The 27,806-nt window shown below is 48.6% G+C and overlaps 3 protein-coding genes across 9 annotated transcripts; all 3 read left to right on the top strand.

The window, feature by feature from the left end:
• Window positions 1–55: 55 nt before the first annotated feature.
• Window positions 56–9,482, top strand: LOC130535675 (FYVE, RhoGEF and PH domain-containing protein 6-like). Of its 2 annotated transcripts, none has more exons than XM_057050825.1 (21): window positions 56–284; window positions 1,120–2,959; window positions 3,781–3,919; window positions 3,989–4,053; window positions 4,130–4,160; window positions 5,616–5,767; window positions 5,848–6,004; window positions 6,134–6,221; window positions 6,691–6,741; window positions 6,824–6,882; window positions 6,961–7,032; window positions 7,137–7,205; window positions 7,400–7,483; window positions 7,564–7,643; window positions 7,722–7,824; window positions 7,904–8,050; window positions 8,134–8,239; window positions 8,318–8,412; window positions 8,498–8,623; window positions 8,696–8,835; window positions 8,909–9,482. In XM_057050825.1, the coding sequence occupies exons 1-21, from the start codon at window positions 272–274 to the stop codon at window positions 8,943–8,945; spliced, it is 3,654 nt and encodes a 1,217-aa protein (XP_056906805.1). In that variant the 5' UTR covers window positions 56–271; the 3' UTR covers window positions 8,946–9,482. The 2 variants fall into 2 exon arrangements, with proteins under 2 accessions (XP_056906805.1, XP_056906806.1); XM_057050826.1 differs by having other exon boundaries at window positions 3,784–3,919.
• A 192-nt stretch (window positions 9,483–9,674) lies between these two features.
• nr2c1 (nuclear receptor subfamily 2, group C, member 1) lies at window positions 9,675–14,842 on the top strand. 3 transcript variants are annotated; one of them, XM_057050828.1, is made up of 14 exons: window positions 9,675–9,807; window positions 10,806–10,913; window positions 11,055–11,288; window positions 11,404–11,485; window positions 11,563–11,742; window positions 11,823–11,973; window positions 12,116–12,212; window positions 12,603–12,778; window positions 13,051–13,204; window positions 13,304–13,425; window positions 13,502–13,644; window positions 13,713–13,850; window positions 13,940–14,045; window positions 14,116–14,842. In XM_057050828.1, the coding sequence occupies exons 2-14, from the start codon at window positions 10,863–10,865 to the stop codon at window positions 14,285–14,287; spliced, it is 1,806 nt and encodes a 601-aa protein (XP_056906808.1). In that variant the 5' UTR covers window positions 9,675–9,807; window positions 10,806–10,862; the 3' UTR covers window positions 14,288–14,842. The 3 variants fall into 3 exon arrangements, with proteins under 3 accessions (XP_056906808.1, XP_056906807.1, XP_056906809.1); XM_057050827.1 differs by lacking the exon at window positions 9,675–9,807 and adding an exon at window positions 9,833–9,990; XM_057050829.1 differs by lacking the exon at window positions 9,675–9,807 and adding an exon at window positions 9,833–9,990 and having other exon boundaries at window positions 11,055–11,177.
• A 986-nt stretch (window positions 14,843–15,828) lies between these two features.
• Window positions 15,829–25,694, top strand: LOC130535677 (transmembrane and coiled-coil domain protein 3-like). Of its 4 annotated transcripts, none has more exons than XM_057050833.1 (5): window positions 15,841–16,120; window positions 16,881–17,069; window positions 22,393–23,363; window positions 23,475–23,610; window positions 24,093–25,694. In XM_057050833.1, the coding sequence occupies exons 3-5, from the start codon at window positions 22,435–22,437 to the stop codon at window positions 24,396–24,398; spliced, it is 1,371 nt and encodes a 456-aa protein (XP_056906813.1). In that variant the 5' UTR covers window positions 15,841–16,120; window positions 16,881–17,069; window positions 22,393–22,434; the 3' UTR covers window positions 24,399–25,694. The 4 variants fall into 4 exon arrangements, with proteins under 4 accessions (XP_056906811.1, XP_056906813.1, XP_056906812.1 ...); XM_057050832.1 differs by having other exon boundaries at window positions 16,921–17,069; XM_057050831.1 differs by lacking the exon at window positions 16,881–17,069 and having other exon boundaries at window positions 15,829–16,120.
• Window positions 25,695–27,806: the final 2,112 nt, after the last annotated feature.

Here is a 27,806-nt window from a genome sequence, read left to right on the forward strand (position 1 = left end):
ACAGCCTGTTGTTTTGATGCATTATGAGTGTTATGGCGCCCCCTGGTGGAGGGAACACACAACCAAAAAGGAAGCTCAGCAGCGTTCTTCCAGCTCCACAGGGATTCAGCTGTGCGCCACACGGTCACACGCGTTAACGCGGACAAACGGGGGGGAACGGCAGTTTTTGGCGTGGGACCTTCCCCGTAATGCATCCGGATCCAGAAGAGCTCCCGATCCCTCTGGAGTGATTCGCGAATATCGACAAACCGGAACCGAAGTGGGAGACGCGATGATGAGGCCAGGTAAGGGACTACCTGTTGTGGCGGCTCAAAGTCGCGATCGCCGCTGAACTAATAAAGGCACCTCCAGGGAACTAGAACCAGCACAGGAACTCAATTTCCAATGACAAATGAATGACTTTAAAGAGCGTTACAATTCAAGCTCCACTTCTTCGCTTTTTAAGTTTTAAATGTAGACAGAATATGACATTTTAATGGGTAAGCGGACAGAAAGCGTGGCCACAGGCAGCCATTGTTTAATTAGTAATGGAATGTGTCCTGGATTTGGACTAAAGTCTTTGGACCGAGTGTCAAACTGTCTTGTTGAATGTTTGTTCTTGGCAGTGTGTGTGTGTGTGGGGGGGGGGGGGGCACATCTGACAAGTCAATTGGGATTTTTTTGGGACACTGGTTGAGCCAGATGTGCCAGTTTGAGTGATCCTTTTCCAGTGCGGGTGTGCACCCCACCTCTGCTTCCCCCTTCACCCCCCATCTGTTCCTCCTCCTCCTCCTCTGTTGACATGAGCCGTTAGCCAGAATTCTCTGCAGTTTTATGTCACGGGGGAGCAAATGCCATGTGGTATTTGACCCCCCGTGGGGGCTTGAGTTTAATAGCAGTTTTACACTCAACAATCTGTAGGTTAGGATCTGCTGTATGAGCTGAACATCTGTCCGACTACTAATGAAGCATCAAATATATCATCTGGAGATCCAAAATCTGCTTTTAGTCCATAATCTTTTCCCCTGTTTTGGATTTAAATTTGATGGATCAATTTGAAGTATCTTTGTATATAATACTACATAATCTTACATGTATATATAATCTTATATGTATATAATCTTCACTGTCTCCGCTCAGGTATGCACAAACCCCCCATAGCCCCGAAGCCAAAGTTGGTTCAGCCTCAGAGGCCGCTGCTGTCCCCTTCATCCCTCAGGAAAGATGGCCTCTCCCTCCCGTCTCCTGGCACACAGAGGAGAGCTAAACCTCTGGTGGCCCCCAAACCCTGCCTTTCCAGGCTCAGCCCTGCTTTGGAATCCAAACCTCTCACCTCACAGCCTCCTCATCGGGAAACGCAGCGAGCTGAGGGTCCGCTTTACCCCCAGAGAGACGTTCGCCGAGAGAACAAAAAGCCAGGCTGGGATTATGTTATTCCCATTTGTCTGTGCAGTAAAGAAAACTGCAGGTGCGTCGGGAATAAATCGGCGAACGTTCACAAAGTGGAGAAAGTTAACAGCAAAACTGAAGATAGCGCACAGCTTTTCCCTAAAAGCCAAAGAACTTTTGATAACCAAATAATCCCGGAAAATTTCAACAAACCTCTTCAAGGAACCTTCAATGCGGAGCGAAACCTCCGCACAGACCACCGGAGTGGGAACGTCAGGCCGCCCGTTCCGCACAGAACATGGAGCGATGAAAGGAACGGTCATGTGGGACCTCAGGGTGAACCTGGACAAGGTCAAGAGGAAGATGTTCTTGGCTCGGAGCGGGCGTCCCAACCCGAACCACTATCCGCAGGTCCTCCCAGACCTGTCCCTGTACCACGGAAGCTGCGGACGGCTGCACTCGCCAGTCAGGAAAAGGTGGAGGAGGAGGATGAAGAGATTACAGGCCGGGACGGGGCCGCGTTGAACGTCAAAGAGGTGAAAATGTTACTAGAGGGGAAAAGCGTCTCATCGCCGTCTGCCGGAGCACCTGTTGAAAAGCAACCAGACCTTCTGTCTGCGGGGAAGACCTGCGCCATTCCCGACCCTCCGCCCAGGAAGAAGCCTCTTCTGTCTGTGCCTGAGAAAACAGCGACCTCTTTTCCTCAGAAGCTCCCAAAGGATGCCGAGGGGGGAGACCTGGGCTGGGACAGCAGCCGCCCTCAAATGCAGGTGTCTCTGGATAAAGGAGGCGAAGTGGCTGGAAAGGAGGAGAGGGATAGGAAGCGCGATCGGGAGATGGTCTGCACTGACATTGCGCGTAATCCTACTGGTTGCCACGAGCCTCCTGTGGTCCCGGGCGCCGTCGGGGAGAGTGTGGTAAAGGTAGGGCCGAAGAAACCCCCGCAGCCCAGCAGCCTGATGGCGTGGATGAGCTCAAACGGTTCCTCTTCGGAGAACCAAGAGAAGCTCGGTGATCAGGAGAGACGGCAGAACCCAGCCGATGGTGCTCTGAAGCCGGAGGTGAGCAGAACCTTCCTCACACCTGCGTCCGTCAAGCCTTCCCGGTCCAGCCTGAGCAAAAACAAATCCAAGTCCTTTTCTGCTGCTGACCTCGTTCGCTCCGAAGGACAGAGGAAGAAATCTTTCCAGAAGTTGCTGGACCTTAAGCTGAAGATGCTGCCCAAGCCGAAGGCAAAGGCGGACCAGATCCCCGGAGGTGCGGCAGCGCGCGCTGAAGAAAGCGTCGACGGGCTTCTCATATATGAGCAGACACTCCCCAGTCCTGTGATCGAAGATGAGCAATGGGTGGACGGAGATGATATTTACTATGAGAACATGTCTGTGTATGAGGAGATCGCAGATTACATCAACGTGGAGATCGGCTCGGCCGCTCTGTCGCCCGTTTCCCCTGGAAACCGCCCGCTCTTACCGCTGCCAGCGTGGACGAGCCCAGCCTATGATGACGAGGGCATTTATGAGGAGCCCGACCAGTACCTTTCCCTGGAGGAGAACGGCGTCCAACATTGTCCCACGCCATCAGACTGCGAGAGGTAGCCTTTCATGTCTGTCCTGCACATCGGATTTCTCTTTGTTTTCTCTTTGATGTCTCTGTTTTGTTGTGTCCTGATGTATCAGGGTGCCCTGAAGGCATCCTTTACATTGTTTTGTTTTGGTAGGTGAACCTCAGTTTAACAAGTGTGACTACAGGAAGCTTGCTGTATTATTATTATTACTATTATTATTATTATCATCATCTGAACATTATTATTATCAAAAAGCTTTGAGTCATTGTGACTGTAGCGACCTGTGACTGGTGCTTAGCTGAGTTAAACACGTACCTTTATGTGGTTTGGAGATTTCACTTTGGCTACACACAGCTGGCTGGGTCACGTTTCTTTCTGGGTCACGTGGGTAAAAACACGTCGAGCAGCTTGTAGAGAACAATTCCAGATCAATGGGTCGGTTATTATAAACCTGCAGCTGCACTAATGCGCACAGACTCCAGCCGCTTAGTCCTGGACTATTTCTTCTGCATTTTTTCCCCAGGGATGTACTTTCCTCTCACACAATCCTCCAGCAAAGCATGTTAGCTATGCACCGCAGCTACTTCTCAGTTCAGGACACGATGCACGATTAGCCGAAGGTGTGATGGTTACTGCTTTGTGCGTCGATTTGCTCATTTTCCTGTTCCTGTTTGAGCCGATGGCATTCAGCCAAACAGCAGGGCCACAGGTCACATGACACATGATAACTCTGCTTTTTTTTGTTGTTGTTGTGCTTTAAACTGCTCCCTTTCCAGATGTCTCCCACTACAGCAGATCCGATGCTCCGAATGTACTTTATTTGGTCTTCTAACTTGTGGTTTTGGCAGAAGCTCTGTGGATGAGGAGGTGGCACGTCTGGACGATGGCCACTCTGATGACGATATCTTGGCCAACAGCTCGGACGAGGAGGAAGACAGCAGCTCCGTGTCGAGCAAAGGAGAGGCCGAGAGGCCAGAGGAGAGCCAAGTAAGAAGCAGACCTGCTTATTCTGATAATTTGATGCATTTCTGAGTCCGATTTGGCCTCTTTTATCAGACACAGGAGAGACAGAAGAATAAGATCCGCCATATCGCCACGGAGATTATGACCTCCGAGGCCGTGTAAGAGAACGACTTCTTCTAATTATGCTGCTTAATTGTGGCTGTATGTGAATTCACGATTTTTGTTGTTTTTTAGGTTTGTTGATGTTCTGAAGTTGCTCCATGTTGTGAGTACACACACCGTTCAGTCAGTAGCAACTCTGTCAGGATACCATCAGCAGCCACAGTCGCCACATGTGCTAAATAACACTGGCACACTCCTGTAGTCCTTCCTGTGAAGATTATTGAATAGACATCATTTGTAACGGTCAAATGCCACCAAAATGTTATCATCTGCACCCAAAAAGTGGATAAAATGTAAGACGGAGTACGAGGGAGATGCTGACTATGATTAACAGGGCTGTAATTGGTGAGTATTTAGAGTCTTTACACACAAACACAGGTGTTAACAGCACGCGTCAGCTCGATAAACAACTATTTCACATGAGGTGCCGGCTTTACTTCCTCCTTCCTCAAGTGAAAAGTGTTTTTGGACCTGTTTCCTGCTCGTCATGTTGATCACTGGTTCATAGTAGATAGTTTCAGCTGATCGGGTCTAAATTTCTGGGTTAGATTTGGTTGTTTGGATGAAAACAACACACTGCTTAGTTACTATGTGGATGTTTGTGCTCGTGCGCTTCCATCATTTAGCCGTACACGGTGAGACTAAGGCCTGTAAAATCCTGCCCCTATGTCCCTGGAGCCAGAAGAGCTTTAGAAATCACCTCACTCATCACGTTCTTGGGGACTTTCTATGTCTCTGCTTCTTTGTTTTCACATCTAAATGATGAGTAAAATCATATGAGCAGATGTTTGGATGGACAAAGGTCACAGAACCTGATTATAGTAGTGCTGAGTCACCAGCTGTGACTCTTCAGCGGAGAGCGCAGACAGGATGTGTTTGCGTCTCTGTAGGCCGGAGAGGAATGAAGCCCAGTAATGAGAAACATTCCTGCTGTGGAAAAGGTTGGGGTGACTTCAGCTCATGCTTGTTTGTTGCTTTCTCCGGGGTGGCGGGGGGGGGCGATAAGATCCTGCTGTTTTTCAGCGACTGAAAGATAAAAACACTCGTGTGTCAGCTCCGCTTCAACGTGCTGCTCCGTCGACTCTTTCACCCTCAGTCAGCAGAGATCCTGCTTGTTTCTGCAGGAGTTCTCTCACTCTGGAAGCACTTTTACTTCCCACGTTCTCGTAAAACTCAAACAAAGCTCCGCATCATCAGAAAGAGGAGCAGGGCCGATGCTCTCCAGCTCCCCGCACCTCATTTCCAGCCCCGAGTCACCGTCTTCTCGTAATTTCGGAAAAGGCTTCGTGTGAATCGGGTACCAGTAAAATGAGTCGTGTCTTTTTAAAACCTGCAGCTGGATGAAGTAGGATTTCATCGTTTCTGTCTTCTTTCTCACAGGAACTGGCTGCATTTAGGCTCTAAAAAATATCCTAAACTCGTGAAACCATAAATGATTGTATTTTTGAGCCACGTGACCTCTCAAGCATGATTGGAGTTCGCTCTGCATCCTACCAGAACTATCTGATAGACTAGAAAACGTTCCCCTCCGTGCTCACGTTCCACCGCCTGCCCGCAGGACTTCCGTGGCGCCGTGTCCAGCGCTGCTCGCCAGACCGGGAAACCTGTGATTGAGGAGCGCCTCCTCAACCAGATCCTGTACTCCCTCCCACAGCTCTACGAACTCAATCAAGACTTGCTGAAAGAGCTGGAGCTCAGAGTCTCCGAGTGGTACTTTGTTTTCATATTCAGCTCTGCCCGGCAACGATATAATCTACATATATGCTTGTTTTACTTTGTGACGCCTGCAGGGAGGAGCATGCTCAGGTTGCAGATATTTTCCTTAAGAAAGGGCCGTATCTGAAGATGTACTCCACGTACATCCGTGAGTACGACAAGAATGTGGCTCTACTGGAAGAGCAGTGCAAAAGAAACCCTGCGTTCAGCGCCGTGGTGCGAGAGTTTGAGGTAACGAGGCTCGACTGACCTGTTTTCTCACTCTGGGGTTAGGGGGCGTGGCCTTTAGGTGAATGAGGTTATGTTTATTTAAATGTTGAGGATGTGTCGGAAGTTCATTCCGGGAAACTTTTCTTCCAGGCCAGTCCTCGCTGCGCAAACCTGGCTCTGAAGCATTACCTACTGAAACCCGTCCAGAGGATCCCTCAGTACCAACTCCTGCTCACAGGTCAAACAGAATTAGATCGATTACGCGTCGCATGCGGAGTCAGTTTTAGTTCCGATGGTTTGTCTGCAGCCCAAAACGTTGCATCAACTCCGCAGCTGATCGTCACCGACACTCTGCTGCCCCCTGCTGTTCGCCAACAGACACAGCTCTGTGGAATTTCCATCTTTCATAATGAGATTTTTGAAGTAAAGCCCAAATCAGATTTGGTGACATAACAGGAGCTGTATCACGAGTGGGCTTGTGACAAGAGTCCGACAGGTCAGCGGTGACCCAAAAGTAAAGAATGTCCCTCGCGTCACTCTTGCGTAATTTGCTTACGTAAGCACCTGCAGACGCTTTCATCTAGGATTTTGACTTCAGATCAGATTCCTGGAGCTTACGGCACAACAGTACTTGCGCATGTTGGCTCGCTGTTGTTTGCTTGGACTGTTGGAGCTGAACCCTGTCGGTGTTTGGATCTGTGTTTCAGATTATTTGAGAAACCTGTCTGAAGATTCAGATGATTACAAGGACACTCAAGGTAATTTCCTCCCACGTGCTGTTGAAGGAACAGGCGGTTTGTGGAATGAAGGCAAATTAAAATCATGGCATCTTTTACCCAGACGCCCTGGTCATAGTAAAGGAGGTGGCCAATCACGCCAATGACATCATGAAACAGGGGGTGAGAGCCAAAATCAGACATTCTTGAAACCTCCAGACGTGTTTCCCTACTGATGCTCCCATTTCTCCACCATTTCAGGACATCTTCCAGAAGATGTTCCAGGTTCAGTCCAGGCTGACTGGACATCATGAGATAGTGCAGCCTGGCCGGGTAAAGCTGAGGGGACGTTGTGTCTCCATTAAACCTGTAGGACGCTTCAGATTTGTGTTCAATCTTCCTGAATTTTTAGACGTGTCCTTATTTCTGTGTTGCAGATCTTTTTGAAAGAGGGTGTCCTGAACAAGTTGTCCAGGAAGGTCATGCAACCCAGAATGTTCTTCTTGGTACTGAGAAAAAACCCCAACCCACTTCCTTCCTTTACCGCATGTCTTTTTTTATGAGTTCTGGCGCTTCATTTATCTATTTCCACTCAGTTGAAGCATTCAAAGCTCAGATTGCAAATGAAAGCACAAAGAGTTAAGATCATTTTCTGCCAGTAAACTGCCACAGAAATTTCTTCTTGTCGTTTGCCGTTTAGTTTAACGACACGTTGCTGTACACCATTCCAGTCCAGTCAGGCCAGTTCAAGTTAAAAAACATGCTGTCTCTGGCTGGGATGAAGGTGAGAACCGCTCTTTGTTCTCCTACTGTCTCAAAATGACGTCAAACACGCCAGTCTGAGGTCAATGAAATGGTCTGCAGGTCAGTAAACCGACCCAGGAGGCCTATCAGAACGAGCTGAACATCGTGAGCGTGGAGCGCTCCTTTATCCTGTCGGCAAGGTAACGAGCAGAAGGGGGAGAATCAGCCTGTTGCTCAAGCAGCTTCGCAGCTTCACCCGCTTTCTTTTCTCGCCGCAGCTCGGCGTCGGAGCGGGACGAGTGGCTGGAGGCCATAAGCAAAGCCATCGACGACTACACCAAGAAGAAGATCTCGTTCATATCTGGAAGACCTTTAGAAGAGGTATAAACCCACTTCCTGTGTGAGCTTTATGTGTCGTCCTGGTCAAACCTGGGCGAGATTTCACTGCTCTCTCTCCCAGATGGCTCCGGGGGAGTGCGGCGATGGCGCTCCTTTGGGCTCCAAAGCGCCGATATGGATCCCAGACCCGCGCGCCACCATGTGCATGATCTGCACCTGCGAGTTCACCCTAACGTGGAGGCGCCATCACTGCCGTGCATGTGGGAAGGTAAAGCAACACAAAGCTTTTTTTTTGAATACTTCACAGGTAGTTTGAGTTAAGGACGCGTGTGGTTTGTGTTCCCTGCCCAGGTGGTGTGCCAGTCTTGCTCTTCCAACAAATGCTACCTTGAGTACCTGAAGAACCAGGTGGCACGCGTGTGCGACCAGTGTTTTCTTATTCTTCGGCAACAGAACAGTAAATTCTTTCACTCGTCCTCGTATTCTGGTGACAGGAAAGGCCGAAATATTTGACAACTTCCGTTTCCATCGTCAGGTGACCAGGACCTGTCGGCGACTGTGTCCCCTGGGAATAAAGCTCCTCTGGCTTTCACCAGGAAGCAGAAGAGAATACCGGCGGCGTTGAAAGAGGTAGCCGACGCCATAGCGCCGCGATGCTATGCTGCCATCGGGCGACAACCACCTCGTACATCATCGTTATTTTACCGTCTTCCAGGTGTCGGCGAGCACAAATTCCACCATGAGTGGGTATCTGCAGAGGTCAAAGGGCAATAAAAAGCACTGGAAGAGGCTGTGGTTTGTCATCAAGGACAAGGTCCTGTACACGTACGCCGCCAGCGAGGTCAGCTCTCCCGTCAGACAGTTCCTCAGATAAATGATGCGACGTCTGACGCTCTGTTGTGTCCCCGCGCAGGACGTGGCTGCCCTGGAGAGTCAGCCCCTGCTGGGCTTCCTGCTGAAGGCTGACGCTCTGCACAAGGTGCAGTTTAAGCTGTATCACAAACACACTCTCTACTACATTTTTAAAGCCGACGACACCCAGACAGCGCAGAGGTACGGGACAGAGAGGGAAGCCGTGTCGCATATTGTGATAAGAAAATTCATATTGTCTTTCTTTCTTTTCCAGATGGATTGAGTCGTTCAGGGAGGCTACTGTGCTTTAACAGCTCATGTAATGATAAAAAACATTTATTTTTTTTACTCTTGACAGTGTTTTAGCTCAGTGCTCTCTGAATTCTAAGCTGCAAATATTTTATTCTGTGCATCAGATATGTTTTAATTATGTTCCCACTGTTGATATCCCTGCACAGATGGTTGCAGCTAGTCTAGATTGTTACCTTTTAAGATTGATGACTTTTTTTTAGTAACATATTATTAGCGTCGATCGTCAGAATATTTTGACTCACATTTTGTCAAAAAGGTTTTAGAGGGTAAAACTGTTGTTCGGTGCCTTGTGATTTTTCGGAATAATTGTCCCAATTATGAAAAGCACAATTTCCAGATCACGTTAGGATTAAAGTCCATCACTTAAGACACACCTGGATATTTAGTTGTGAATAAGCACCATTTCAATTGCATTGCACCTGCTTTCAATTTTGATGGTTGTAAATACTGTACATCCATTCACATCTTTTGTACATAGTTTTTGTGAATTGTACTTTCCCCACATTTAAACTCTGAAATAAAACGTTTTCACAGGCTTATGATTTGTGTTTTGTCAAATCTGAATGGATATTCAGCCGTTTCCATGTGATGTCTTTTTCAAAGAAAACCACGTTCAATCAAAGACATGTCTTTATTTTTAAATGTAAGCCCCCCCATAAATAAATTAAAATTAAGTACACGTTTATTGATAAAATTAAATTTGGAAAGAAAACCGCTTCAAGTTTTCGAAGCAACTGCGCATGCGCAGAATCTTCACACTTGGAAAGGGTCACGAACTCTGACCCTCCCGTCAAATGCACCAGACTTAATATTACTTTGTTAATAGGACATATAATACACAATCCAACAACCTCTTGACTGGTAAGGAAAAAAGTCCTAATTAAATGCATTTCTGAGAGAGATATGAGCGGTGGGTAACACAGGAAGAGAGGGAGGGAGTGTTCAGCGGGTCTCCAGCAGGAAGGCAGCCATTAGCTACAGGCTAGTGCACGGCTAACATAGCTTGTTGACACTATCGGCCTATAAATACAACCACGATCGCAGGTATGTAATATTCTAAAACGTCGATTCGTTTCCACGGATCTTACAATGACAATGAGTTATTAATTTGGCGTTCGTGGACCCGCCAGCTAGCCCACAAGGATGGCTCGCGTTAGCTGCTATCATAGCATTGCTAACTATTCTCTGCAAACTGCGCTCCCGGTTTATTTATTCAAATGTGAACGCGACGATGGCTCGTCCCAGTCTTGCACCGGGTATTGCCGGGTTGAACCAGCAACTATGTAAAAATTCTTGAAGAGAAACGGCGTGAGTTTGCGGTGGTCTAAACATAAACAAAGTGCCGTTGTTGGTTGCGGAACTGCGGGGCCTGAACCCTAGCACGCTTTAACCCTTCAATGTTGACCTTTCACCCACAGGAAAAGAAATACCGTTATCTTCCGTATCGAGTGGAAAAGCCGACTCTCAAGAGACCGTTTGGGTCACTGCCGTGGCCGCACCACGCTTTATTTATCGAATCAGGGCGATGTTGGTGTATTTTCAAACCAGCCCACCATTAGTATAGTTTAGGCTAATGCTAACTAACGCTAGAATTTAGCACAGGCTACAAACAAACACACGCCACTATTATTGTCTCTCTGTTTATTGTCTAAAGTGTTGTTTAGCTAAAGGTGGAACAAATTAGTGACAGCAAATCTTAAAACAATTGCTCTACTAGTGGTAAATTATATTAGAGATGAACTTATAACACTAATTTTGTCATCAGTACAGCAGTATAATGGTTTCATTTTAAATCATGTATCCCTTATTACTCAGTTTCTCTTGATTAATAAATAAAAGGTGTATTTGCTCTTGTTTAGCTGTCTCAAGAGGATACTGATGTGAAAACAGTGGGAGAAAGTGCTTTTATTATCAGAATGGATGGGCAGACCCAAAGGATTCAGCTTGTCTCAGCAGACAGAATCCAGGTGAGATGACGTTTCCATTAATATCGAAATATTCCCACTTTGACACATCATTGCAGTGACATCCATCCAACCGACGTGTCTCTCAAATGTTCTACGTTGTCCTGCATTAATGGAGGATTTTTTTTTTTTTGAATGTGATAGATTGTAACTGATCAGCAGACTGGCCAGAAGATCCAGATCGTCACAGCACTTCAGCCATCCTCCCCTGGAAAGCAGCAGTTTATCCTCGCGAATGCTGACTATTCCTCCGGTGGGAAGGTAATTGTGGCCAAGCAGGAAGGCTCACCTAACAAGGTTATCCTCACTTCTTCAGACGGCTCGGCGGTTAACCAGCTGTTGTTTGCTTCCCCTGATCTGGCTGGGCAACAGATTCAGGTATTGCCACTGCACACTGACGACTCTTGTTTCTGAATAGAGCGAGGTCACGTTAAGTCAGCTGATGTGTGTTGCAGTTTGCCGTTTCACAATATCTCGCTCTGTTTCTTGGCAGTTTGTGACTGAAGGATCCGACCAGTCTGGCCTTGTGAAGCCAGTCGTAGAATACTGTGTTGTCTGCGGAGACAAGGCCTCGGGTAGGACGTTCGCACCGCTCTTTTGTGACAATGTGCATCAGCCCTCCGTCGGCAACTTAAAAACCTTCCTTCTTCAGGACGTCACTACGGCGCCGTCAGCTGTGAGGGCTGTAAGGGCTTCTTCAAGCGCAGTATCAGGAAGAACCTGGTGTACACGTGTAGAGGCTCTGGAGAATGCGCCATCAACAAGCTGCACAGAAACCGCTGCCAGTACTGTCGGCTGCAGCGCTGCATCGCTCTGGGCATGAAGCAAGACTGTAAGAGGCTCTAACGTTGTTGCCAACAGCCGTGGACGTGCTGTTTTAAGAGGGTGTAATGCCTGTTGCTGTGCCTGTAGCTGTGCAGTGTGAGAGAAAGCCAGTGGAAGTCACCGCCAGAGAGAAAACGCTCAACTGTGCCGCCTCCACGGAGAAGATTTACATCCGCAAGAACCTGTGCAGCCCGCTGGCGGCCACACCCACGTTTGTGACGGACAAGGAAACTGTCAGGTACGGCCGCTAATAGGGGTTTAAAGCCGTCACGTGATATATGTTAGATCTAATATAATCTGTTAGCATAGGAGGCCCACTGGAGCATAAATACAACCGTTTTATGATTCCATTATGGTGAAATGCTGATTAAATTGTCCAGGTCCACCAGTGTGCTGGAGTCAAGCATGCTGCTCAACATCCAGCAGCCCTTCTCCAAGCTGGAAAACACCATCCTGATTCCAACGTCTCCTGAGAAGGTGCAGAAACCCGTGCAGTTAGAATGCGGCTCTCGTGGCACCGTGCCACATCACACACACCTTTAGTCCAGCCTGAGGTGATGAAAACACGTGGCACCTCCCTTCCTGTCCCGCGCTGTTGTCCCGCGCTGTTGTTCTGCTCCATGATGTTAGCGGTGGCTACCAGGCGCCGCGTGTTGTAAGCAGCTTTGTGCAACCTCACATGATCAGATTATTTCCCATGATTGAAAACAGGAAACAGACTTCACTCCGCTGTACCTGCTCTTGTTTGCTTTACTGCCTGGGAATCTTTTATTTCTACATTTTCCGAATGAAACGCAGGCAAATAAATGTCATGATGACATTAAAACTAGGTTCCTCCGTTCTAACGGGGTTCTGTCTGTTTGCCAGGACGACCCCTCTCAAGGCGATCTGGGGACGCTGGCCAACGTGGTGACGTCTCTCGGCCATCTGAACAAGAGCAGCGATGATGGGAACGACCTGATGGGAGTGGAGACGCTCAGCAACGGGGACAGCTCCATGACCGACATCCAGGCCGAGGAGCAGTCTGCGAGCGACATCACCCGGTGAGACGGAAGTTGAGGACGTGCTGTTTCTAAAGCCGGTTGCTGAGGAATTACCGGAACATTACAACCCGGGGCTTTATTTTTCCTCTGGTTATAACAGAGCTCTAATGCAATTTCCCATAAGGCCATGTGCTCTGTGACTCAGCTCTTTAGGGTCTAATCACATTAACAGCCTCTCAGAAATGCAGCATCTGTTGCGGCTGTCGTGTGTGTTTTATTTTTAAAAACATCTCACTCAAAAGGGTTGTGTATCGTGTTCCCCGCCCTGCCAGAGCCTTTGACACCCTGGCCAAAGCCTTGCATCCCGCCGACAGCTCGGCAGGAGAGTCGTTGGAGGCCACCATGCAGCTGATGTCAGGGGACCAGTCGGGCCCTGTGGTGGAGCTGGAAGGATCTTTGCTCTCTGATATTCATATTCCATTCAAGGTAGCGCTGATCTTGATCCCTACTAAAACCCAACCCCTCTGGTGTTCCGGAGCTCCAGGGTTTTTTCATAATCGCTGAAGTGTTTCCTCTTGTCTTCAGCTCGTTATGCCTTTGCCCGCGCCAGAGTACCTCAACGTCAACTACATCTGCGAGTCGGCGTCTCGGCTGCTTTTCCTCTCGATGCACTGGGCTCGATCCATTCCTGCCTTTCAAACCCTTTGGTGGGTCTTCGTACAGACTCCTGCTTCCAGTGGTGCAGCTGCGCAACAATAAATAAACCCTCCCCTTATTTCCTAGTGGTCAAGATAACGACATCAACCTGATGAAGGCCTGCTGGAACGAGCTGTTTGCCCTGGGAATGGCCCAGTGCTCCAGTATCATGAATGTCGGTACCATTCTAAGTGCCATTATCAACCATCTGCAGACCAGCTTGCAGGAAGGTACGAGGAGCCGCGGCGCTCTTGACCCTCTTAACACTCAGACCCTCACGGCTGTGTGTCGCCTGCAGAGAAACTGTCGGCAGAGCGGGTGAAACTGGTGATGGAGCACATCTGGAGGATGCAGGAGTTCTGCAACAGCATGCTGAAACTGTCCCCCGATTCCTACGAGTACGCCTACCTGAAGGCCATCGTGCTCTTCAGCCCTGGTAGGAGACGGTCGGCCCAGTTTCCGCTGGGATGCGATGTTTGTCCTCACCCTGTGTGTGTGTGTGTGTGTGTGTGTGTGCTGCACCAGACCACCCAGGCATAGATAACACCCCACAGATAGAGCGCTTTCAGGAGAAGGCCTACATGGAGCTGCAGGACTACGTGACCAGGACCTACCCGGAAGACTGCTACCGGTCAGTGGACGTGGGCGCAGCAGGAAAGTCTCTCGTGCACACGTTTGAGTTCCGTGTCCTCGTTTTTCAGGCTCTCCAAGCTGCTGGTGCGTCTGCCCGCCCTCAGGTTGATAAGCGCCAACGTCACGGAGGAGCTGTTCTTCGCCGGGCTCATTGGCAACGTGCAGATCGACAGCATCATCCCCTACATCCTCAAGATGGAAACCACCGATTACAACAGCCAGACGGACTCCGCAGTCTGACGCAACGTCTCCTCTAATCGGACAATCCAGCTGTGAAAACTGGACGGGGGTCACCAAGTGATCGAAGCGTCCTGTATTTATGATACAGCATCCCGCAGGAATTCTGTGGTGGCGGTTTCTGACTCGCAGGACGGACAAACCCCAGGCCTGCTCAGGAATAAACCTTCAGAACCTGCGTTGTAGATTGTGCTTTTTATCATTTTACCTCCTATTTAATGCTTCCTTGGTAGCAGCAATTTCCTTTTTTTTTTCGGGCAGGTCTTGGACGTTTTCCCCTACCGGGTCAAGCTTTTTAATATTGGTTATAATTATGTGTCCATGTGAATATCTTTGTGAGGTGTCCTTAAAAGTTCTGACCTTATTTGTTCGCCAATCCAAAGGATCCGACGGCATCATTTGTCAAAACCTTGGGAGAACCCCGAGGCTGAAGTTGTTGTGTACATAAGTCTGTGTATAGAATGCACCCTGGACTCCGGCACTCAAGAATTCTGTTGCACAAATCAATGTAAACAAACAAAAAAGACCATTTTAAAGAATTAAAAAAACCCAACAGTTTTTCATTTTATGCTTTCGTTTTCTTTTGGAGTCGGTTGGTGTTTTAGCTCATCGGACATTTACCCCTCCGGCAGAGTCCCCCTGTAGAGACGGTAAGGCCTTATCTCTCCCTAAAGTCCAAAATCCAGCCCCGGGGATCCCAGCCCGCCTCCTGCCTCTCGGATGTTCTGAGATCCTGTGTTTCTTCTGAATTAATAATGCAAAATCCCCGTCTCACACTGCCAATTTACCTCTTTCGTGGCGATTTAACCTTTCAGCATTTTCATCGGGGGCCCCCAGAACCGGACCACAGGGGTGAGCCGCTCCGCTCCTCCGGGCCTCCACAGCACAATCACATCTGCGTGGCCTGACCTGCCCTCGGGGCAGAGGTTAATCCACGCCCGTGGATGTTGCTCGCTGTATAATCTGCAGGGCTGAACGAGGATTCTCTCCATGTCTTTGTTTGCAGAGCACAAACCGGCTTATTGTGCGGGACTGTAAAGGTTAATTGAGCTGCAGTGCAGCACAGGCCTTTTCTGTTTACACTCAGCTAGATTAGCTCGTCCCACACTGAATGCATCAGGGGCTGCTGGACTGTTCCCATGCCCCCCCCCCCCCCCCCCCCCCCCCACATTGAAGAAGGTGTTCAGTGAAACTTGGTTCTGCACATTTTAAGCTCATGCATCACACCATGTGTTAGATACGGTGTTATTATATTGCTTCAAGACGATGTGAACTAACTCAAGTCTGATAATTATATTCAATGCGTCCGTAAAAGTTCTTTTAAAAGTACGTAAAAAGGGAAGAAGCCGTGTCTGGTTGTATTTGGCGTCCAAACTCTACCTTATTTTTGCATTTCGACACTAAAATCTGCAGACGCGCGCGTCAGGTTTCCCAACAATGCCACTAACTTCCCTTTTTTAAAACAAAAAACCAAAAAAACTTCATTTCTGTCGTCGTCTGAGACCCCTCCTTCGCTCCGCGCACACGCACGAGGAGGCGGAGTTTCGCGCGGACTTTTCGCATGTTGAGCGCAGCCGGTGTGCGTTTGCGTCAGTGCGTTTCACATGTTTGCGTCCGTGTGTGTGCGTGTGCGAGAGGGAGCGCAGGGGAGTGTAGAAACGGGGTTAAACATGGAAACGAGATAAGGCGTAACTTGTGAACTTGCCTCGGCCGTGGAGAGAAGAACCATCTGGGCCCCGAACTGCGCGCAACCCCCGGACTATTATGCCCAGCGCCAACGTCTCCGTGCGAAGTTTATATGAAGTAGAGAAATACCTCAGCGGCAGCAGCCGGATGGTGAGTAAAGCCTGGCGTGTTTGGCACCGTGGTGCGTGACAGTGGACCTGCCCCACATCGCTGTTATGTGAAACCAGTTGCGCCGTTTCAGAGCCGCTCGGTTCTGGCACAAAGAGCCACAAACCACTTGAAAGCGCAGGGCAACGGGGAGGAAACATCCCTTTTCATGTTTTCGAGGTCTGAGCGTCTCTGTCAGTGTTTTCTGACTCCCATTAGGCCTCCGGGGTAGTGCGTCCGTTTATTCTCGTTGATGGGCTGATGTAGCCATTGTTCAGTAGTTCGGAATATGCTGAAACATCCAGGAAGGACCATATTGGGGACGTTTTGTACTTTTAAGGGTACAATTGCACAAGTGTAATTCTGAGGCCAATATTCTAGCCTTTAAAAATTTAAATGCATTTTTAAAGTAATTAAACACAAACGCTAACGCTCAACTATAAATATGTTAATTACTGTCTATAATGACAAGGATTGGTTCTGTTGTAAAAAGAGGTGTGAAAACACACATTTGTGAAAACACACATTGGTGTGAAAACACACATTTAAGGTCATAACATGAGTCTGATATTGTTCTGTCAGATATTTGAGCCATTTCCTCAACTGTTTCCACCCTCAGCATGATAATGTTGGTTTATTTCTGTTCCTAGGCAACATAAAAAAACAAGTCTTGAGCCCTTTTATTTGATCCGTTACAGCATTTGATTTTCCATGAATTGCGAGAATAAATCTGTCGTCTTTCCTCTAAATCTCTTCTCCACAGCTAAAGTCCTGAACTAAATACTGACTGAATTGCCCTTCAGATCGATTTGATTGCGCCCCGAAGCACCAAAAAAAGGCAAAAATCCCCTGAAGGCTTGGACGGATCTGCATCAGTATTAACCAGGTGCTCTCAGCCGCACCGGCTGGAGAAGCTCGGTGTCCTGTCCAGTGTGTCTGGTCCAACCAGAAGGTCGGTGCAGGGGCTGGTTTCACTGGTGCTGTACCCGTCTCGCCATCCGCCCCTTACACACTTTTAAATGTGCCGTTCCGTCATCTTCACGCTGAGCGGTTTCCCTTTTTTCCCTTTTCCCTTTTTTTTTTGTCTGACATGAACTCCTCCTCTCATCAAATATGATCTCTCCACTAGAGCAAACGTACGCTGAATACTTTATTTTTGCTCCGCGCTGAGCAATTAGGCTGTTTTGGCATCAACAGTCTAATGGCAGCATGTAATGGATCAATGTGTCTGGTGATCAGCCTGCTTTTATTACCGCTGAAGTGTGTAATTATGTTTTCCCTTCCTTTTGTTGGCCTCAAATAACATACCACTTTGGTTCCTCAAAAAGCCATTGTCCAGCAGGCATAGTGGCTAAGAGGCCAGCGATGACGCAACACCCCCGAACGGCTTTAACCCTCGACGGGCGGTTGTGAGGCAACTCGGACGAGAGCTGCTCGGCTCACCGGTTGGGGCTGGTGTAAGGTCAGGATTGGTTTTTCCTCTAAGCGCACGTTGGGGTGGTGTGGTTGTGGAAGAGCCAAAAGCTGGACGAGGAGCAGAACCACAGATGTAGATATGTCTTTAAACACCACGTTTGACACACAACCACATGAAAACATGCTGTACAAGTGGCGTTTGAGACCGTGAATGACCATAGTTGCCCCACGAGAAAGGGGCGACGCTCCTAATTGCCCCGATGAGGCAAGACTAAAATTAAGCCTTTGATAAATAATAATCGGATTGACTAATTTAGGAGTTTAACCACTGGCTGTGACCTGCTTCAGTGTCCTAACCAGGAGTTAGTCAGCTCTCAGCCTGTGATTGGTTCTCCCGTCACTCAATCAGCCCGCTGAACGCTGCATATTTATCTTAATTGAATCCTGTTCGATACTCTCACAGTCCGCAGGGGCCATGGGATGCAGGGGGTGTTAATGGGCTATTGATTCAGCCCAGAACCGGCCTGTTCAGAGAAAACGGCAAATACGTCTTAAGTAATGCTCCTCGCTGGCCTCCTGGAAATGAGTCATTCAGGGAACTACGGACGTCCACCACAGCTTCTTTTTGCTTTCCTCCCCTTTTGTGAATGGATTCAGACTCTAGTTTTAAGACTGTTGCAGCCAGAGAGGCGGCGCGGGCAGCTGTGGGATACAGATGGGTGGTGGAAGAGGAGATGCCGGGTCAGCGTTCCCATTACAATCAAAGACGTCCCCCCTGCCGCCGTCCTTCTCCCCCTCCACGCTCTGCTGTGAGTGGGAGAAAGCTTTTATCCACGAAGATCAGATGGAGGGAATACCAATAAGCACCACAGGCGTCTTCCCCTCTGGGGTCCCGTTCCCTTCTGAAGAGACGGTTTTGTTCCATCCCGTTCAGGGTGCCAACTCGGCTCTCTTGTGTGTCAGTGTGAGCGTTTATTTGGTTTGCACGGTCCCATTGACAGAGGGGACGCTAAACAAGTGCCACCCTGTGCCCCGCACTGGCACGCCGGTCCAGCTTCCTCAGATTCCTGCAGCTGCTCACGTGTCCGTGCGCCCGTCTGGGCTGATCCGTTCTCCTCAACTCGTGCTTCTCCAGCCCGCTGCTACAGTGTGACCGCTTGCAGACATCACTTCCTCCTACTCGAGGACATTTTCCTGTTTGCATAAGAAAATGCTTTAAAGAATTCAATGTGCATGCAGCAGGAAACGGATCGTGTCTCTGCGCTATCTGCTAATCTGAACCAATATTTATCCTTCCACTAGCGCTTAATCACCGAGCGCACGGCCGCTGCACATGTTCTGGGACCTGAGCACCGGACTGCTGCTCTGTTTGCTCCTTCTGGTGCTGCAGCGGACAATGGATCACAAGCTCAATCATTGATTGAGCAAGCGCACTGCGGTGGAGCAACGGCTGCAGTTTTACCCCCAGAATGCATCTGAAAAGCAGCGTGGTGGATTTACGTAGCGCTGTCCTCCCCCGTTAGGCTAAAATTGAGGCTAATGCGGCTGGATGTTTATGTTATGCTGTCTGGGGGGGTCAGCATATTAAATGGGTCATCATGCTGCTGGACAGACACCACATGAACGCTATGTAGGACAGCACGGGGGGACGAGGGGGCTCGCTCAGGGCTGAGGTGTGAACTGAGGACCGCCATCCTCCTTTAGGAATCGGTGCAGATGAGGTGTGCTCCCGCTCACTTTTGATTTATGGCAACGCTTCCAACCTAAACTGCCTCTGCGTCCAGCCAGTCAGAGGAGAATCATCAATAAATCCTCTTAAAACATCTATAAATCAACTACACGGCTGATTTAAAGGCAATAAAAGTTTCAGAGGTACATAAAAACACTAGTTTATATGTGAATATTGACTTATATACTGTTATCAGATATATCAGAATATCAGAGCCAGGTGTAAAAATGCCCCCCCCCCCGTCTGCTTCCCCCTCCCAGTCCAACATCCCCTGGAGAGCAACGGACAAATGTCGGGGAAAAGTAGGGCAACTCCTCGGCAGATTTGGGAGGATGTTTTCAGCGGCGTGAGGCTAATTCATTTAGCAGAGCCACTCATCCAGGGCTGCCCTCACATTACAGTCGGGGGGGGGGCATTAAAAAAATGTAGACCAGCACCTGTTGTGGAAGTGGGCTTATTAAATCGCCGCGGCATTTTTGCAAAATGCCTTTTCAGAAAGCGGTCACGTTTGTTCGCCGTGTCCCTCCGGCGGGCGTGAAACATCTGGGGCGTGTTATTTGAGCTGCTCCTCATGAATCAGGCCTCGCGCTGCCAGAGGCCATATGGCTCTTATAACAAAAGGATCACTCCTCATTCCAGCTGGATCAGACATTTTTTTTTGGCTGGACCCTCGCCGGTCTGTCTCCATGAGTTATGGACGCGTAAATCGAGCCGATTCCCTTCCCAGTCCTCTGCTCCCGTGCATGTTTGCTTTTGCCCGAGGCGTCGTCGCCGATTCGCGGCAGTTTCAGAGGCACTTTTTGCCCGTTCTGACGTCACTCGAGGGTAAATGTTGGCGCTGTGTTTGTGCCTACAGAAGAAAAGGTGCTGTACGTTATGAGGCCGCGTTCCTCCGACCCAGAAAAGGGTCTATCGGATTTAAGGGTTGAGGGAGCGGGCCTGAGGAAGCAGCTTAGTTCCAGCACCGCAGAAATAGCATGGAGCTCAAGCTGTTGGCTCACACAAGCACTTCTTTGTGTTTGCGGTTTGATAACTCAAAAACACGTAAGCCTCCCTTTGGCGGGAGGATATCGGGCTCCTCTTACTTTGTGTGACAAACAGGTTTGACAAAAGGACGGCTCATGTGCTTAAGGGGATTGTTTTGGCAAAGGACGCTGCGTTTGGTGGAAGGGGCTCCTGGGGCGGGACGTCGCGTCGGGCCAGCGAATCGACATCGCGGCGCTTCGCCCCTCACAGTCCCGGACCGAGCAGAGGTAGATCACGACAAAGTGTTTCTTTTTTCCCGGCACACAAAGACTCCTGTTGTTGGAAAAGGACAGATGCGAGCGAGGGAGGGAGGGAAGGGGGGTCGGGATGAGGACATCGGCCGAGATCCCCCAGGCAGAAAGGAGCATTCATGGGCACCACAATGTACATATATAAATAAACAAGCAAGCATGGCCAAACAGGAGTTTACTGAAATACTCAGCTTGGTTGTGATTATAATTATGAAATGTTGAATAAATGTGCACCCTTAAGGAAAGTATTTGGGAAGAAAAGCTCCGTGTTTCCTTCTATAAAGATTTCATGGCAGCATATTTGGCACGTATAATGTTTAAAGTATCTGTTCGGGAGCTTGCTAAATGCAGTTCTGATGAGATATCGTCCGTAGGGGGCGCTGTGGTGGCACCCTGCTGCTCTTACATGACTTTCAGGGAATCATTGTATAAACCTGCAGGTGAAAACTGTTTAAATTTGTCTACACCTGCCAGAACCGACACTTTGCTGCTCCGCGACACACAAACCTACCTGAGGGCACCTGCGTAGCCCCCTGCTGGTGAGACGCAGTCACTGCCAGTGGTCAGGTCCCTTAGAATAGTCGGGGTTTTCCACGGAGCCGTGTGTTTAGCCAGGAATTAGTCTGGAATTTTTAGATATCTAAAAAAGAAAAGTGGGCCTAAGCAAAATATTTAGCAGCTGCCGCTGCAACAAAAGATAATTGTAGAAAGCCAGACTGAAATATGTGAAACCTACCTGTGATTGTGACACAGTTTCTGTGTTGTTGTTGTTTTTTTTTTTACAATGTTACACATTCATATACTAACCGGAGATTTCTGCAGTGACTCACTGGACAAACAGGTCTGACTAGTCCATTGAGAGTGAGCAGGACTGCGTGCGCGAGCAGGACTGCGTGCGCGAGCAGACAAACCGAAGGCCGAACGGGGCTGTTTGCCTCTAACAGTTTGCTGTACGCTGCTCATTGTGCATCCCAGTCTGACCAGTCATATTTAATTACCCTCCTGACAGTCACGCTTCCTGTTGTGTCAGCGCGCGGCGACCTCTCGCCCGACAACTGTGAAGGTCCTTAGCTTGCAATATGCAACCATGACGTCATGATGAAGAAATGCTAAGCGGGATTGGGCCTTAAATCTGCTCGAGTTGCCCGTGATCTCTTTACGTGCTCCAAACTGGCGGCGTTACAGTTGTGAAGGAATAATGCTGCTTTGTACAGCTCACAACACCTATAATTACGCCGCCGTTGTCATGGAATACCAATATCTTGCGAGGCTACCGTGACTTTGCTGCGCTGTGACACATTCGGAAGCTTAATTAGTTTCTCTCCTTGTTCCTTACTCGCCCTTCCTCACCGGTGTGATCCTGTATTTAACCTCGTCTGGAAAACCGCTGCCCCTCTCTTTCACTTCCGCACCGTGTCTGTAGTTTGATGGGAAATGCTAATGTAGCATTAAAATAGGAGACAATGTCTGAAAAGGGGATTTCCTGAGCCCTTTGGCCGCCGTGCGACATCAGCGGTGACCTAGATGAGACGTGCACGCTCCACTTCTTTCACATAGAGATTAATAGTTTGTTATCTCAATGTTGTCATCCGTCTCATCTGTGCGCTATAGTATAAACAAACGGGATTAAATTCTGGCTCATCAAATGCGACAGAAGCGCCGACTAAGAGCATTACATGGGCGCCCAGATGGTCTCACAGTGGCAATGACACGAGTGTGCACAGCGAGTGCACATGTTCACGTATAATAACACAACCGCGCCCACGATGCCTCGCAGGTTATTTAAGTAATTATGGAATGTTGCGTCATAAATTTGAATAATTCTTATCAAATTTCTGTGATTCTGTTCGCAGGAGAGCAATTCTGAGGGCGGTTCTCCGAGCGTCCCGGTATCAATGCGACGGGGCTCTTCGGAGAACAACTTGGACCTGGATCTCTGCGATGGGAGTCCTGGAGCAGCTTTGGGTTTTGAGATCCAGCGCAGTCGTTCCTGCTTGGACAACCTCCAGCAGAAGATTCTGAAGGTCAAGGAGCAGCTGAAGATCGAGCAGACCGCCCGCGACGAGAACGTGGCCGAGTACCTGAAGCTGCTCAACAGCGCAGACAAGCAGCAAGTGGGACGCATCAAGCAAGTGTTCGAGAAGAAGAACCAGAAGTCGGCTCAGAACATTGCCCAGATGCAGAAGAAGCTGGAGCAGTACCATCGCAAGATGAAGGACAGCGAAGTCCAGCCCAGTCCGTCCCCTCGCCGCTCCACCGTCAAACACAGCACCATTCCGAGGGAGTCCCCCAGGGAGCTGCTGAAGGACATGACGGGCAGCGGGCGGCACCCAACCATGGACAAGATCAAGACCATCGGACCTGGCGTTTCCCTCTCCCCTCCTTTCTTCTTCAGCAAGCCCAGGGAGTTCGCCAACATCATCAGGAACAAGTTCGGCAGCGCCGACAACATCGCCAACTTCAAGATCTCCCTGGACGCTTCCTCGCCGCCGCCGGGCGACGCGGTGAAAGGCCTGAGCAGCAGCACCTCGATGGTGGCCAAGAACAGATACCCCAGCGACGACGAGTGCTCCTCGGGGAGCGCCTCGATTTCAGCGGAGAATAACGGGAACCCGGAAGGAGCGGCGGCGCTGGCGGAGCAGCCGCAGGGTCAGAGCCAGCAGCCCGGGGAGGACGTGCAGAGCAGATGGATGCTGAGTTTGGAGGAGCTGGGGGAGATCCGAGTTACCCAGAGTCGACTGGAGGAGGACATAGAAGAGCTGAAGGTCCAGTTCACAAAAGAGTATGACATCATCAGCCGGTCTCTGCAGGAGGAGAGATTCAGGTGTGTCCGTTCACCGGCGCCGTCGTGGCCCCTAAACCTACGCCTCAGTTATATATTATATATTATATTACCAGCTAAACGAGGAGCTGTTTCGTCTCCATCCACTTGTAGGTACGAGCGTTTGGAGGACCAACTGAGCGATCTGTCGGAGCTTCACCAGCACGAGATGGCTAATTTAAAGCAGGAGCTGGCCAGCGTGGAGGAGAGGGTGGCTTACCAGGCTCAGGAGAGGGCTCGAGACATCCAGGTATCACCCAGATGATCACATCTCGTGTTGCTTAAGAGCTGCAGAGTGATTTTCACCTCATTTAATCACGGTCTCACGTCAAATGTGGTGCTGGGGGTGTTCTGCTCGTTAGAAGTCGTTGACTTGTCAAGGAAAACATCATTATTCACAGATTTGGGTGGAAGTGGCTCATATTTTATGGCGATAACGTTTCCCAGTGTTTCCACTTTGACGTCACCACCAGGTGGTTTATGGAAATTGCTGTCGTGCAGATAAGCCGACCTTCTCGGAGCCGTCGCAGGACCGGCCTCCTCCTCTTGCTGCTGATTGAGTCGTCTTCAGAAATTCTAATTAAAAAAACTTAATCATCCCCGTTGAGTGGGCTGCCAGTCGGGCAGAACCGGCTAATTGGAGACCCAAATTAGCTGCCCTGCAGTTTCAACAGGACATTTGTTAATCAGCCACTCGAGCTCACCCTCTCTCCCCTCCCCCCCCCCCATCAGGAGGCTCTGGAGTCCTGTCAGACTCGTGTGTCCAAGCTGGAGCTCCAGCAGCAGCACCAGCAGCAGACGGTCCAGCTGGAGAGCCACGACGCCCGCGTCCTGCTGGGAAAGAGCATCAACATCATGCTGGCCATCATCACCGTCATCCTGGTGTGCGTCTCCACGGCCGCCAAGTTCGCCGCCCCGCTGATGCGGAGCCGGCACCACGTGGTCGCCACCATCCTGGGCGTTTGCTTTTTGACCATATTCTGGAAGAACTGGGACCGTCTGCAGCTCACCATCGACAGGATGCTGGTGCCTGCCTGATGGGGACGGTTGGACCCCCCCGTATGTCACACTCAGAGAGGATTGGTTGTACAATCCTCCAAAAACATTTACTGGAGCCTTTTTATAAAAAATCGGACTGAAACCACATATATGTGATTTTTTTTTTCCCTCTTTCAGAACTTGAATGTGTGTCGCTAACACTTTTAATTTAACCTCAAACGATATTTATGTAACCTTAGATTTCTTTTTTCTCCACAAGTGCTGCTTGTAATGATAACGTGATTTGTCATTTTCAGTGGGGAAAGGGCTGAAAAGAGGTGATGTTTTGGGGGGGGGTTTGGAAAAAATCAGTAGATTGTGCCTAATCTCTTTAAATGATTTTCTTGGCTTCAGTTTCACTTTGAAGATCTCCCTCTGTTGCGTGTGCACACGTGTGCACAATGATGTCATGGAATGTGGTGCAGCCAGGTGTGGGCGTGGCCTAGAACAGGTCCAACGTGACAGTAGGATTCCCCCAAGTGTTCTGTTGACCTCATCCAAAAAAAAAGCTCTTTTATGGCGATTTTACTCTAATATTTCTAGTCCTCATTCCGTATTGCCTGTTTTCCAACATGTGACTACTCATCTGTAACCGTTCATCTGCAGATGTTTAAAGTGCAATATGTTACATTTTTAGTCATGCTATTTTTAAAAATGTGATTTTTTTTTTTTTTTAGACATTTTTTTAGCAGTGAAAAGTTTGCAGAAGTGTATTTACAGTGAGGGGGGGTGGGTCCGGTTAGTGTTGTGGAAATGAGGAAATTAATCCTGGTTTATGAAGTCGCTGCTGACCTCTGGTGACTCTGGCTGCCCCCCCCCTCCATCAACACGCACCCAGACTCCCCCCGAACCAGCGTCGGTGTCTTTTAACACGGCTGCATAATCTACCGGTACTGTGATAGAAGACTCTTCCTTTGTGAGGCGACACGCAGCCTCCGGCGCTCCACAGGGGGTCGCATCGCTGAGTCGTTAACCGCCAGCATATTTTTTGGAGCACCTAATGTATTATGTCATGTTTCTGTTTGTCACAGATGATTTCTTTTGAATGTTTAACGTCTTCTGACAGGCATGGGGGTTTTTGCCATCGTCATCCTGACTGCACCATGTTTTTTTGTTTTTTGTTGTTGTCTTGAAACTGTTGTTTTCACAGTTTTAAAGGACATTTTCCCTGCAGAATTACACACCTGTTTACATCCTCTTTGCGTCTCTCACGCACAGTTTTCAATCGGTTGTAATTTAATTCCTCGTGTGCCTTTGTCTGACATATTTCTGTTAAATTAAACAACTTAAGGACGACTTGATTTGCAGTTTTTACAAACATTGGTGGATTTTGGTCGAAACATTCTTGATCCTCACCAAACTTAGAACACAACTGCAGAACAGTTTCATGGTGCATTACAGTGCATCTCTAAAAAAAAGAGATTTGAAATCACCAAAATAAACAGTTTCTGCTGTGTAAGGCTAAAATAAACCCCAAAACATATCAACCTATACATATGTATATGTTACACCTAGTTAAATATAAGAATAGTGACCAAGAGTTGACTATATTAAATTAAAAACTCACATTTCTCCTCATAGTAGCTGCTCTCACTTGCAGTCAGACTCGTAAATCCGGTCCAGATGATCATATCAGCAAATGCATCATTTGGGGGGAAAACAACCTCTGCACGCAGAGATCGCAAACATTCCGGCTATAATTGAATAAATAATTGTGTCTGTGTTGCTGTGAAGGACAAATTAATCGACCGACACTGAAACACATTCCATTTGTCATACATCTGCGTAGTGTGGCAGAGGTCAGTGAAGGCCTTACGTGTTGCAGGCTCTAGTATGTGAATTTTTTTGCCCTTTGCATAAAGGAAAATACACCATAAAATGAGGTTTCGGTCATTCCTTTCCGGTAATGCACACAAGCGTTTGCGCATTCTTTACACAATTCCAGTATTCACCACTAGGGGGTAGTAATGCCACACTAGTAGCAGACGTTATGAAAAGATGCAGCAGCGCCACCGCCTCCATCCCATAATGCAGGCGATTTGTTTCAGTCTCTATTTCATCAAAAGCAGTCCACAGCCACAGTCTGTACACAGTCTTAAGTCTGTACACAACCACACGAAACTCGACACAACACCTGTCTTGCACCAAATTTATAACCAGCGTAGGATAGTAGCGCCCCCTGTTGTTGGAACAAATTAACATTAAAACTACCACTGATTTACAGTAGGATCCATGCTGTGAGGATGGATTATTTCTAGGTCATAAATCAAAGAGTGCTGTTGCCATCATTGTAGATTTTTGTCACCAGGCTTCTCAGAGGATGATGGATTAATGCTAAAGGATTTATTATAGGGTAAAACAGATAATCACTCATGATGAGAAAATGGTCACGTCACCTGGATTTTAATAAGTTCTCACTTATTTTATTTTTTTTAGGAATTGTCTATTTATAGAAACTGGTAATTGGATTTAATTTCCAAAAAATAGGAATTAAATTATACCTCCGTGAGGTTCTCTGATGCAAACATTGTTGTTCAGAGCCTTTCAGCTTTGGACTATTATATCTTCAAGTCTCGAAGCTTCCCAACATCAAATGCTAACTCGTTTGCCTGCATTTTTTGTCCCGTTTTCCCTGCAGCCACTTTCACTCGTCTGTCGGCTCCCCCTCCCTCCTCTAATTGTTCTACATTTAAAATCACGTGGAAAACTGCAACTGTTTGTACACAGCAGTGTCACATCTGCACGGCACCGTCAGCCAGCACCAGATCCAAATACACAACCATTCACACGCAAAATGGCGCTCAGCTACTGTCAAATGCAGCCACTTTAGAATGCGGGTCACCTGGCACAACCCGTGCGTGAGCCCTGGGGTGTGTGCCTGGTGCCTACCTGCCTGCATGCAAAGCAGAGAGCTCACACAGGAAGAAAGACGATGGAACTCACACACACACACACACACACACACACACACACACACACACACACACACACACACTGGTTTAAGCTGAGGAGAGGAAGCTGGAGATGTGAGCCTAATATTGTTTGTGTTTGTTTGGACACACTGGCAGTGTTTCATCCATTTGTGGAGCATCTCTGATATGGGGGCGGGGGGCAGGGAGGGGGTGCACTTAGAATGGTGTTACAGAGAAATGACACACATGCACACAGTCGCCCACCTACCCGCCCACACACGGAGGCTTATAAAAGGGGATTAGGAGCTATATTTGTAGGCGTGAATGGAGAGCACTATTTTCTTTCCTGATCTCGCCTCTATCGTCTGTTTTATGTGATCTAAAAAGTGAGTGTTTCCTTTTGATGTGCCCTCAGATCCTTTGTGTTTCCCTACCGCGCTCCCCCCTGTGGATCCAGGAGCCTGCCAGCCTATACACTGGGCTCCATAATGAGCTG

The sequence above is a fragment of the Takifugu flavidus genome, chromosome 13 (genome assembly GCF_003711565.1).
Source record: "Takifugu flavidus isolate HTHZ2018 chromosome 13, ASM371156v2, whole genome shotgun sequence".
In the NCBI taxonomy this organism is placed as follows: Eukaryota; Metazoa; Chordata; class Actinopteri; order Tetraodontiformes; family Tetraodontidae; genus Takifugu; species Takifugu flavidus.

Excerpts from the sequence above, each read along its gene's own strand:
- LOC130535675 (XM_057050825.1), top strand. Across the intron at positions 2,960-3,780 it reads ACGCCATCAGACTGCGAGAG|AAGCTCTGTGGATGAGGAGG; the intron begins GTAGCCTTTCAT and ends TGGTTTTGGCAG. Across the intron at positions 8,051-8,133 it reads ACTGCCGTGCATGTGGGAAG|GTGGTGTGCCAGTCTTGCTC; the intron begins GTAAAGCAACAC and ends TTCCCTGCCCAG.
- nr2c1 (XM_057050828.1), top strand. The coding sequence starts at position 10,863 with ATGGATGGGCAGACCCAAAGGATTCAGCTTGTCTCAGCAGACAGAATC. Across the intron at positions 12,213-12,602 it reads TTCCAACGTCTCCTGAGAAG|GACGACCCCTCTCAAGGCGA; the intron begins GTGCAGAAACCC and ends TCTGTTTGCCAG. Across the intron at positions 13,645-13,712 it reads GCAGACCAGCTTGCAGGAAG|AGAAACTGTCGGCAGAGCGG; the intron begins GTACGAGGAGCC and ends TGTCGCCTGCAG.
- LOC130535677 (XM_057050830.1), top strand. The coding sequence starts at position 20,384 with ATGTGCTTAAGGGGATTGTTTTGGCAAAGGACGCTGCGTTTGGTGGAA. Across the intron at positions 20,516-22,392 it reads CAGTCCCGGACCGAGCAGAG|GAGAGCAATTCTGAGGGCGG; the intron begins GTAGATCACGAC and ends TTCTGTTCGCAG. Across the intron at positions 23,611-24,092 it reads AGAGGGCTCGAGACATCCAG|GAGGCTCTGGAGTCCTGTCA; the intron begins GTATCACCCAGA and ends CCCCCCCATCAG.